The following is a 12,828-nucleotide window of genomic DNA, read 5'->3' on the forward strand; positions in this document are numbered from 1 at the left end:
TCCCTCCCCACAAAGAGTTGACAATCTAAATAGACAAGTGACATACAAAGGGTGAGAATGATAAAACAACTCTACTGGACATCTTTAGAAAGTCTTTCACAGATTTGATAGTGACAAATTTGTGCTAAAACATATAACACAAAACATGCTTATTTTAATGATATAATCTGAAAATGTTGCTGTTATATTTCATAGGATCAGTAATTGTTCATAATATTATAATGTACCTGCAATAAACAGCCTTTGCAGCTAATTAAACACTTTAACTTCTCTTCAGTATTTAATCTCTAGCAAAAGCTGTACGTGTTTTGCTTTGTGTACTACACTATCCCGTGATTAAATGTATCTATTCAGCAGCATCAGACATGTTGCTTTCAGCATGTTCTGCTTCCACATTTTTAGATTACTGATTGTGTCCCCTGTTTGTTTTTCCATCAGGCTGACACAGTTTCATTTGAAGAAATGAAAAAATACATCAAACAAGAGGTTCTTAGGGTTTTTGAAGGTAAGGAAATCAAATGTTGTACAACTAAATATAAATCTTATCTTCTGTCCTAGATGTTTACTTCTGTATAGTCTTTGTGTACCTTTTCTAAAAAATTGTGCAAGAACATCCTTTCTGCTTGATTGACTATTTACACTTAGGTATCATAAGTGTTCAGCAACTATACAGTTTAGCTACAGCTAATCAGGAGAAAGATCTTGGAGTCATTGTGGATCATTCTCTGAAGACGTCCACACAGTGTGCAGAGGCAGTCAAAAAAGCAAATGGGATGTTAGGAATCATTAAAAAAGGGATAGAGACTAAGACAGAGAATATCTTATTGCCCTTATATAAATCCAGGGTATGCCCACATCTTTAATACTGCGTACAGATGTGGTCCCCTCATCTCAAAAAAGATATACTGGCATTAGAAAAGGTTCAGAAAAGGGCAATTGAAATGATTAAGGGTTTGGAATGGGTCCCATATGAGGAGAGATTAAAGAGGCTAGGACTTTTCAGCTTGGAAAAGAGGAGACTAAGGGGGGATATGATAGAGGTATATAAAATCATGAGTGGTGTGGAGAAAGTGAATGAGGAAAAGTTATTTACTTGTTCCCATAATATAAGAACTAGGGGCCACCAAATGAAATTAATGGGCAGCAGGTTTAAAACAAAGAAAAGGAAGTTCTTCTTCACTCAGTGCACAGTCAACCTGTGGAACTCCTTGCCTGAGGAGGTTGTCAAGGCTAGGACTATAAGAGACTTTAAAAGAGAACTGGATAAATTAATGGAGATTAAGTCCGTTAATGGCTATTTCCAGGATGGGTAAGGAATGATGTCCCTAACCTCTGTTTGTCAGAGGGTGGAGATGGATGGCAGGAGAGAGATCACTTGATCACTATCTGTTAGGTTCATTCCCTCTGGGATACCTGGCATTGGCCACTGTCGGTAGACAGGATACTGGGCTGGATGGATCTTCGGTCTGACCCAGTATGGCCTTTCTTATGTTCTTATAAAAGTGAAAGTCTATCTAATACAATCATATTCAAACAAATAACTGTTACTGCATGTTCAAAAATCTGTTAACCAGAACACTTTCTCATGCAATACAGCTTAACATTAAAAAACAAAGATTGTTCAAAATGTTAATAGCAATAGCAAAAGTAAAAAAAAAAAGAATAGAAATTAAAATTTGAAAAATAATAAATAATAGTTGGAATGTGAAGGGCCTGATCCCACAAGGTAAACTTCCCATTGTCTTATTGAATTAACTGGACAACTTTTAGGACTGTGCAATTTTATTTCCAACTAATTCAGAAGCTCCTCATTAATTGTGTTTTGATTTAAAAGAAAACAGTTCATATACGTTGTTAATGAAACCACAGTGTCTCTTAAATTACATTAACTGCCATTAGCTTTAAATCAAAAGCAGCTTCAAAAACAAGGTAGTATTTATTAAATTTAATTATCTTCCCTTGTGTCTTAGGTGGTAAAGGTATAGCTATTAAATGAAGGTTGTTAGTAATTTTAAATGAAGATATATGGTATTTACATATTTATTCTTATTATGCCATACTCTGATAGGTAAACTGTGTTCTGTGTTTCCAGATTCTTACATCTACTGATTTCTCAGTTTCCCATTGGTTGTACTTTTTGCCTTATACTCCTTATTTTTCTCACAAAAATTCAATTGTGTTAGGGTTATGTGACTTCCTTTACATCTCATTGGAGGACTTTCAATTATGTGCTTTGATTGGTTCATCAAGTTCATTAAGGCACAATTCCAGTCATTCTGTATTTATTGTAGCCCTTTTTCTTAAGTAGTGAACCATTATCCTGCTTGTTTGTTCTCTGTTAAAGATGGGTGAACTGATTTGGATAAAATAAAAATATTTAATTACCCCCAAAGATTAACCCAAAATACAAATATAGGCCAAACTGCCACTGGGTTGAGGTTCACTTAAAAAAAAATCTATTGTTCATGTTATACACATCTATCCTTATGGTTTCTAGTCAGGGCTGGAAGCAGAAGCACCAAATACCATGAATGGCTGTAGCATTTCTGACCTAGCCCAAGGCAGGTAGGGAGGAACTTGGAATGCTAGGAGCTTACATCAGTTTTGGGCAGTAGTGGCATAACTCTGAGGTCAATGAGCATAGCCAAAGCTGCATTCAGATTTTTCCATGTCACTGTTCAGGCTCTGGAGCAGACAGGGACATGGCTAGGTTCTCCTTTCCCTCCCTCAGACTGCATTGCCCATCCCAGAGTGGTCAGCGTGTGTCTCTGTCTGTCTCTCTCTCTCTCTCTTGCCTAGTCTACACTGCAGAGTTTTGTCATTAAAAGGCAGCTTTTGGCGACAGAACAGTGGAGGTGTACACACTGCAATGCCGCTTTTGGTGACAAAACTCTTCAGTTTCAGCAACAAAACCACCTTAACGAGAGGCATAAAGCTTTTTCTGGCAGTATAGACGTTTGTGTAGAGCAAATCATTAATGTGGAATGCTTCTCCCTTCCACGCTACAAACACAGAGGCAGGCAAGCGGGGCAGATGTGTGTGTGCATGTGAGAGACTGCTATGCTGTACAGAGTCAGGGAGGGAGGCAGGGGCTGATGTCGGGATGTCCCTCTCTCCCCACTTCAGGACTGGTTGCTTCCTGCGGCAGTCTGCACTTAGAGACAGCATGCCAACACACTCACTCTCCCAACATACGTACTCCCACAACCATGGGTGGCTCATATAATAGGCCATGGGAGGCTAAGTCTCCATTAACCCAGGCCGTGGCCTTGCCCATTCTCTGTTCTGAGGCACTGCCCTTGCTTCTCTTCTCCTCCAAAGCCAGCAGGGGCTCAGATCGGGTCGGTGGCCTGGAGCTCAGGGCTCGGTTGGCCAGCGGTCCAGGGAGGCTCGGGCCAGACTGGGGGTTGGCTGGTGCTCGGACCAGCTGGCAGCCCAGAGGTCAGGCCAGCTGGCATGGCTAGGGTGGGACAGCTGGCGGCTTGGGGAGGTTCAGCCGAGGCTCCTCAGCTGTGGGGTGGGCAGTTTGGGGCTGTGGCGGGATGGGGGGGCGGAAGGGACACGGTATGGGTGGGGCCTTGGGCAGAAGGGGCAGGACCGGGGGTCTAGCCTCACACATACACACTTCCCACCCTTTCTCTCACACACTCCCCCAACACACACACTGTCTCTGTCTCTCCCCACACACACACACCCGGTCACATACTTCCCCTTCCCCCACTTCAGTTGAAAAGCAGCTGGCTTTCTAGTAAGATGGCCGTGGAATAATGTGACGCTGTGCCTGTCCCATGAGGTATTCCAAACCCTTCCCAAAGCACCCTGCGGCCAATTGCCCAGTGGGATAGCTACCCACAGTGCCCTGCTTTCTGTGTCAATGCAAGAGCTGCTAGTGTGGATGCACTCTGCTGACACAAGAGTGTTTTTAATTAAAAGCTTTGGCAACAAAACTCTGCATTGTAGACATAGCCTCTAACTGGGGATGCAGGCTCTGGGGTGGGGCTGGGGATGAGGGGTTTTACGGTGCAGGAGGGGGCTCCGGGTTAGGGGGGATGAGGGATTCAGAATGTGGGAGGGGGCTGCAGGTTGAAGCAGGGGGTTGGAGTGTGGGAGGGGGTACAGGCTCTGGGCTGGAGGTGTGGGCTCTGGCATGGGGCCTGGGATGAGGGGTTTGGGGTGCAGGAGTGGGTATGGGCTCTGGGCTGGGGGTGTGGGCTGTAGGGTAGGGATGGGGATGAGGGGTTTGGGGTGCAGGATGGGGCTCTGGGCTATGGCAGGGGGTTGGCGTGAAATGGGGGGTGAGGGCTCTGGGCTGGAGCAGGGGTTGGGGTGCAGGAGGGGGCTGTCTCAGGGCCGGAGCAGGGGGTTGGGGATCAGGATCACCTCGGGCAGCTCCTGGTCAGTGGCACAGCGGGGCTAAGGCAGGATCCCTGCCTGTCCTGCGTCTGCGCCGCGCCCCAGAAGCAGCCAGCAGGTCCGGCTCCTGGCAGGGGGGCCAGGAGGCTCTGCACACTGCTCTTGCCTGCAGGCACCCCCCCAAACACTCTCATTGGCTGCAGTTCCCGGCCAATGGGTGTGCAGAGCCAGTGCTTGGGGCGATGGTAGCATGCAGAGCCCCATGGCCTCCCCACCTAGGAGCCAGACCTGCTGACCACTTCTGGGGCAGAGCGCAGTGCCAGGACAGGTAGGGACTAGCCTGACTTAGACCTGCAGCACTCTGACCAGACTTTTAACGGCCCGGTGGGCGGTGCTGACCAGAGCCGCCAGGGTCCCTTTTTGACCAGGCTTTCCAGTCAAAAACCGGACACCTGGTGACCCTACAGCTAATGCACACATTTCTGGCCATTCACAGACTGATTTAAACTGGATTGCAATCAACCTGCTAAGGCAGCTGGGATGGAAAGTCTACAGATGTTTTTCAAATATAAAGAATATTTAAAATTATTCAGCTTTTAAACTGCAATTAGACCCATGCCCATTTATTTGCCCATTTTTATCTCTGTGTTATAAAACTCATGAAATTACATGTATTATAATCATAATTATATTTAAAAAGTAAGTTGGTTCTCATAACCAATGTTTGCAATTAAACTACATAAAACTTGAGCGTATAAATATCTCGACTACCATGTGCAAAAGAATAAATGATGCAACAAGTGGATGAGAATAATGTTTGTTAAAAACTGTCTTGTTATTAATCTTTGTAATAAAACTACTCTATAAAGGAGAAGCATAATAACTAATAAATATGTAAAGTATTTTAAACCAAAATTGTTTACGTATTGCCAAATGTATTAATACATGTGTAAATAGATATACATAAAATAATAATTAGATTTAACTATTAGCTAAAATTGTTTTAACTATTAGTTATAACTGTTAGCTAGTTTAACATTTAACTTCAGCTGTAATAATGTATATAGTATATCATATGTATGACAGACAATCTAGAAACGTACTTAAACTTCACTTTTTGCACAGTTGTCTCATTCCAAAATATCTATTTAATTGTCCTTTCTCCAAAAATAAGTTAACCTAAAGAGTTATGATGACAGTTCTTTAGAAAAGATATGCATGTTAACTGCTTTTCTGCATGCTGTGTGTTCAGATGGAATTGTGTCATGTTAACTTCAGTCCTTGGTGTTGAAATATACATTGATACTCTCTTTACTCTTTGACATCTTTCCTTATTTATGTCTCCTCTTTATTTAAGAAATATTAAACAGTTTTTAAAAGGAGTTGAGATATTGGCTCAAGGCAATAATTGTCTTATTTTGAGTGTTCAGCCTCTGTCATGAATTACCAAAATATTTTCAAATTGTGAATGTTTCATGAATTTTAGGCCAGTTTATTCAGCCATTAATTCGCAATGTAGTCATTTGCTGTTCTATTTAAAAAGTTAGTTATCTAGTCAGGGAGCAGAAGTAATACCATGTCATTTTGGCAGATCTCCTTGCAGCATGAACGATGATAACCAAATAGTCAAAGCAAACCGTTAATGATAACTCATAGTTTGAAAAATATTTGTGGAAGCTATTCATCGCTTATATAAAAATAGCAAACACACATGAAAAAATCAGGACTGGTTCATGAACATTTCACTTACCAAAAAAGGATTATTATTTAAACAAATACATCAATCAGCTCTAGCATGTACACTAACTTCTCTGACCTTAATTGGGAATGCTCTGCTGTTTGTATTCACAGCTAGCACTAGTTTTGGTGTGGACGTTGAACACCAATAAGGCCTGTTTGTCTGTTTGTTTGTTTTTTCCTGTTTGAGGAATAAATTAGTATAGCCTTAAGAGAGAATTTTCCTATTTCCAGTCCTCAGTGGAAACTTACTTTCCCAAGGCCTTCTCCTCCCTGCCATCAGTTGGCTCTGCTTGGTTTCTGATGGCTTGATATAGCTCCCTCTTTCCCTTCTGCCATAGTGGTTACTGCGGAGCAAAGTTAGGGTTGAGTGTGCAGCCTTCTAAGCCCTGCAAAGCTCAGGAATCAAACCTGTCCCTCTAACATGTCAATCCAGGCACTAACAACTGGGCCAAACTGATTCAGAATAATAATCAGTTTGTTACAAGATTGGTGTGAGCCTGTTCCTGTAGTCACTCTGTAAGTGGAACTCCCACCGATGAGAATGGGAGTTCTGTACTTGGATTGGCTACAGGATCAGGCCCTATGTTTGTATGTTGTCATTCTTGCACAGAAATATTAAAAAAGCAGAACTTGCATGCTACAGAAAGTCATTTGTGCATATGTTTTTCTATGCAGAAGATCCAGGCCCATAAGTACAGTGATTTGGAGTCAGACATATGCAGGAAACCCAACAGTTGTGTTTCAAAATAGAATTGTACTTTGCCTGTTCTCTGCTCCATTTTTCACCTTAATATTTTATTTTCTGCCCGTGCTGCTCTTTATTCAAATTCTCTTCTGAATGGAATTCATGCCTAGAAATGTTCTGACTTGGAGTTAAAGTTTCGAATCCACAACATTAGAATGGATTCAAAATTATACACTAACCAACTTTGACCAGGAGTTGGACTGGACAACAGGTGATGGATCACTCAAAATTGCCTAGTTCTGTTCATTCCCTCTGAAGTATCTGGCACTGGCCGCTGTCAGAGACAGTATATTGGGCTAGATGGACCATTGGTCTGATTCTTTTGTAATATTAATATTTTAAATTGAAAATCTCTGCAGCAGACATGGTTGTAATTAGGAAATTGCCCAACCACCATAAACAGTTTCATTGCCACTCCAACAACTAGCCCAAAAGCTAAATCCAGAATATACCACTTTCAATTCCTGTATCTCAGAGGGAGTGAGCCAGCAAGACTTAGTGGAACTCACATCTCAGTGGTTTTTCTTCATTAATGAAGTCAGCATTTCCTCGTTCTCCACTCTGGGAAAAGGGTTATTTGCACCTCTCTGACAAATCAAGTGTCTGACAACTTTGACCTGGCTCTATTTTTAAATGTGATCACTTTAAGGTTCGACACTTCAGACACTCCATCAGGTCAGCATTTTTCTGAAAGTTAGTATAATGCCACGGTAACCAGAGAGGGAAATTCACCCCAGTGCAGAGGGCAGCCAGTACAAGGATGTGTACAATTTAAGTCCAACTTAAACCCTGTTTTTGAACCTTAAGTGGAATTATAGATCTTGTGTGGACTCTCTCCACAGGAATGAATTTCATTCTGCTTATATACTGTCTATTCTATAGTCATGTATCTGTATACTTCTATCACCAGCAGATGGTGGGAACTGTAAATAGTAAAAAAAAAAAAATGTACAGCAGAATATTAGTGATAGTGCTTATTCATTAAGTGCTCAGCTCTGGGAGGTGTAAGCACACCTGCCATTAAAGTCAAAGAGGTTGAAGGTTCTCAGTGCTTAAAAGAATATCCAACACCTCATAAGATCAAGGTATTAACTGTTTAAAGGATTAGCGAAAATCACTTCTGGTAACTAGTTCTGGATTAGTCTGGAAATTGAGGCTAGGGTTTAGTGATTTTCATATATTATGCTACCAAATCTCTTACACATTTTCTTTTCTATGTCCTTTGTTAATGAAGAGAGGATGGCTCAGTTTGTATCCCAACTGAAGCTGCCAGCTGCAATGTTAGCTTCCCACGGTCATGGGAAACCAGGTCCACCAGGAAAAGATGGATTACCAGGGCCACCAGGAGAACCTGGACCTCAAGGTAGGGTTTCTAATAAAATGTTCATAGATATTGTGATTTTAGTCTTCATATACTTGCTAATGATAGTTAAATTAGAACTACATATCTAGCTTCCTAATGATTAACTTTTAAAACAATACTACTGCATTTCCAGAGTAGATCTATAAATTTACCCATAGTAAATATGTGGTATTTACTTATTAAAGGTTTCAGAGTAGCAGCCGTGTTAGTCTGTATCCACAAAAAGAAAAGGAGTACTTGTGGCACCTTAGAGACTAACAAATTTATTTGAGCATAAGCTTTCGCAAGCTACAGCTCACTTCCTCGGATGCATGCAGTGGAAAATACAGTGGGGAGATTTTATATACACAGAGAACATGAAACAATGGGTGTTACCATACACACTGTAACAAGAGTGATCAGGTAAGGTGAGCTATTACCAGCAGGAGAGTGGCGGGGGGGACCTTTTGTAGTGATAATCAAGGGGGCCATTTCCAGCAGTTGATAAGAACATCTGAGGAACAGTGGGGGGGGGAGAAGGGGGGAAATAAACATGGGGAAATAGTTTTACTTTGTGTAATGACACATCCACTCACAGTCTTTATTCAAGCCTAAGTTAATTGTATCCAGTTTGCAAATTAATTTCAATTCAGCAGTCTCTCATTGGAGTCTGTTTTTGAAGTTTTTTTGTTGAAGAATTGCCACTTTTAGGTCTGTAATCGAGTGACCAAAGAGATTGAAGTGTTCTCCAACTGGTTTTTGAATGTTATAATTCTTGACGTCTGATTTATGTCCATTTATTCTTTTACATAGAGACTGTCCACTTTGGCCAATTTACATGGCAGAGGGGCATTGCTGGCACATGATGGCATATATCACATTGGTAGATGTGCAGGTGAACGAGCCTCTGATAGTGTGGCTGATGTGATTAGGCTCTATGATGGTGTCCCCTGAATAGATATGTGGACACAGTTGGCAACGGGCTTTGTTGCAAGGATAGGTTCCTGGGTTAGTGTTTTTGTTGGGTGGTGGGTGGTTGCTGGTGAGTATTTGCTTCAGGTTGGGGGGCTGTCTGTAAGCAAAGACTGGCCTGTCTCCCAAGATCTGTGAGAGTGATGGGTCGTCCTTCAGGATAGGTTGTAGATCCTTGATGATGTGTTGGAGAGGTTTTAGTTGGGGGCTGAAGATGATGGCTAGTGGCGCTCTCTTATTTTGTTTGTTGGGCCTGTCCTGTAGTAGGTGACTTCTGGGTACTCTTCTGGCTCTGTCAATCTGTTTCTTCACTTCAGCAGGTGGGTATTGTAGTTGTAAGAACGCTTGACAGAGATCTTGTAGGTGTTTGTTTCTGTCTGAGGGGTTGGAGCAAATGCGGTTGTATCGTAGAGCTTGGCTGGAGACAATGGATCGTGTGGTGTGGTCTGGATGAAAGCTGGAGGCATGTAGGTAAGCATAGCATTCAGTAGGTTTCTGGTATAGGGTGGTGTTTATGTGACCATCGCTTATTAGCACCGTAGTGTCCAGGAAGTGACTCTCTTGTGTGGACTGGTCCAGGCTGAGGTTGATGGTGGGATGGAAATTGTTGAAATCATGGTGGAATTCCTCAAGAGCTTCTTTTCCATGGGTCCAGATGATGAAGATGTCATCAATGTAGCACAAGTAGAGTAGGGGCATTAGGGGACGAGAGCTAAGGAAGCGTTGTTCTAAGTCAGCCATAAAAATGTTGGTGTACTGTGGGGCCATGCGGGTACCCATAGCAGTGCCGCTGATTTGAAGGTCTACATTGTCCCCAAATGTGAAATAGTTATGGGTGAGGACAAAGTCACAAAGTTCAGCCACCAGGTTTGCTGTGACATTATCAGGGATACTGTTCCTGACGGCTTGTAGTCCATCTTTGTGTGGAATGTTGGCGTAGAGGGCTTCTACATCCATAGTGGCTAGGATGGTGTTTTCAGGAAGATCACTGGTGGATTGTAGTTTCCTCAGGAAATCAGTGGTGTCTCGAAGATAGCTGGGAGTGCTGGTAGCTTAGAGCCTGAAGAGGGAGTCTACATAGCCAGACAATCCTGCTGTCAGGGTGCCAATGCCTGAGATGATGGGGCGTCCAGGATTTCCAGGTTTATGGATCTTGGGTAGCAGAATACCCCTGGTCTGAGTTCTAGGGGTGTGTCTGCGCGGATTTGTTCTTGTGCTTTTTCAGGGAGTTTCTTGAGCAGATGGTATAGTTTTTTTTGGTAACCCTCAGTGGGATCAGAGAGTAATGGCTTGTAGAAAGTGGTGTTGGAGAGCTGCCTAGCAGCCTCATGTTCATATTCCGACCTATTCATGACGACAGCACCTCCTTTGTCAGCCTTTTTGATTATGATGTCAGAGTTGTTTTTCAGGCTGTGGATGGCATTGTGTTCTGCACGGCTGAGGTTATGGGGCAAGTGATGCTGCTTTTCCACAATGTCAGCCCGTGCACATCGGCGGAAGCACTCTATGTAGAAGTCCAGTCTGTTGTTTCGACCTTCAGGAGGAGTCCACCCAGAATCCTTCTTTTTGTAGTCTTGGTAGGAAGGTCTCTGTGGGTTAGTATGTTGTTCAGAGGTGTGTTGGAAATATTCCTTGAGTCGGAGACGTTGAAAATAGGATTCTAGGTCACCACAGAACTGTATCATGTTCGTGGGGGTGGAGGGGCAGTAGGAGAGGGCCCGAGATAGGACTGATTCTTCTGCTGGGCTAAGAGTATAGTTGGATAGATTAACAATATTGCTGGGTGGGTTAAGGCCCCTTGTGGCATGTAGTAGTTTAGATAGTTTAGTGTCCTTTTTCTTTTGTAGAAAAGCAAAGTGTGTGTTGTAAATGGCTTGTCTAGTTTTAGTAAAGTCCAGCCATGAGGAAGTTTGTGTGGAAGGTTGTTTTTTTATGAGAGCATCCAGTTTTGAGAGCTCATTCTTAATCTTTCCCAGTTTGCTACAGAGGATGTTGATCAGGTGGTTCCGCAGTTTCTTTGAGAGTGTGTGGCACCAGCTGTCAGCACAGTCTGTGTAGTATTTAGATTGTAATGGATTGTTTACCTTCAGTCCTTTTGGTATGATGTCCATCTGTTTGCATTTGGAAAGGAAGATGATGTCTGTCTGTATCTATATGAGTTTTTTCATGAAGTTGATAGATTTCCACTCCATACAGCTAAATTCAGTGCCCTGCATAATGACAGGTTTCAGAGTAGCAGCCGTGTTAGTCTGTAGCCGCAAAATGAAAAGGAGTACTTGTGGCACCTTAGAGACTAACAAATTTATTTGAACATAAGCTTTCGTGAGCTACAGCTCACTTCCTCGGATGCATGCAGTGGAAAATACAGTGGGGAGATTTTATATGCACAGAGAACATGAAACAATGGGTGTTACCATACACACTGTAACAAGAGTGATCAGGTAAGCTGAGCTATTACCAGCAGGAGAGTGGGGGGGAGGACGGGAACCTTTTGTAGTGGTCATCAAGGGGGCCATTTCCAGCAGTTCACACAAAAGTGTGAGGAACAGTGGGTGGGGGAGAGGGGGAATAAGCCTGGGGAAATAGCTTTCATCCAGATCACACCACACGATCCATTGTCTACAGCCAAGCTCTACGATACAACCGCATTTGCTCCAACCCCTCAGACAGAAACAAACACCTACAAGATCTCTATCAATCATTCTTACAACTACAATACCCACCTGCTGAAGTGAAGAAACAGATTGACAGAGCCAGAAGAGTACCCAGAAGTTAGCTACTACAGGACAGGCCCAACAAAAAAATAACAGAACGTCACTAGTCATCATCTTCAGCCCCCAACTAAAACCTCTCCAACGCATCATCAAGAATCTACAACCTATCCTGAAGGACGACCCATCACTCTCACAGATCTTGGGAGACAGGCCAGTCTTTGCTTACAGACAGCCCCGCAACCTGAAGCAAATACTCACCAGCAACCACCCAACAAAAACACTAACCCAGGAACCTATCCTTGCAACAAAGCCTGTTGCCAACTGTGTCCACATATCTATTCAGGGGACACCATCATAGGGCCTAATCACATCAGCCACACTATCAGAGGCTCGTTCACCTGCACATCTACCAATGTGATATATGCCATCATGTGCCAGCAATGCCCCTCTGCCATGTAAATTGGCCAAAGTGGACAGTCTCTATGTAAAAGAATAAATGGACATAAATCAGATGTCAGGAATTATAACATTCAAAAACCAGTTGGAGAACACTTCAATCTCTTTGGTCACTCGATTACAGACCTAAAAGTGGCAATTCTTCAACAAAAAAACTTCAGAAACAGACTCCAACGAGAGACTGCTGAATTGAAATTAATATGCAAACTGGATACAATTAACTTAGGCTTGAATAAAGACTGTGAGTGGATGTGTCATTACACAAAGTAAAACTATTTCCCCATGTTTATTTCCCCCCTTCTCCCCCCCCCCACTGTTCCTCAGATGTTCTTATCAACTGCTGGAAATGGCCCATCTTGATGATCACTACAAAAGATTCCCCTCCCCCCACTCTCCTGCTGGTAATAGCTCACCTTACCTGATCACTCTTGTTACAGTGTGTATGGTAACACCCATTGTTTCATGTTCTCTGTGTATATAAAATCTCCCCACTGTATTTTCCACTG

General features: G+C 42.8%; 1 protein-coding gene across 4 annotated transcripts in view; it reads left to right on the forward strand.

The window, feature by feature from the left end:
* The window catches only part of COL19A1 (collagen type XIX alpha 1 chain), a 337,142-nt gene that overhangs the window by 307,248 nt on the left and 17,066 nt on the right, over positions 1 to 12,828 (forward strand). For all 4 annotated transcript variants that reach the window (XM_073336362.2, XM_078852102.1, XM_078852101.1 and 1 more), the window contains 2 exons: positions 439 to 505; positions 8,073 to 8,201. In XM_073336362.2, the coding sequence (XP_073192463.1) occupies positions 439 to 505; positions 8,073 to 8,201 (196 nt within the window). The remainder of the gene's footprint in view (positions 1 to 438; positions 506 to 8,072; positions 8,202 to 12,828) is intronic.

This window comes from Lepidochelys kempii, chromosome 3, assembly GCF_965140285.1.
Source record: "Lepidochelys kempii isolate rLepKem1 chromosome 3, rLepKem1.hap1, whole genome shotgun sequence".
In the NCBI taxonomy this organism is placed as follows: domain Eukaryota; kingdom Metazoa; phylum Chordata; order Testudines; family Cheloniidae; genus Lepidochelys; species Lepidochelys kempii.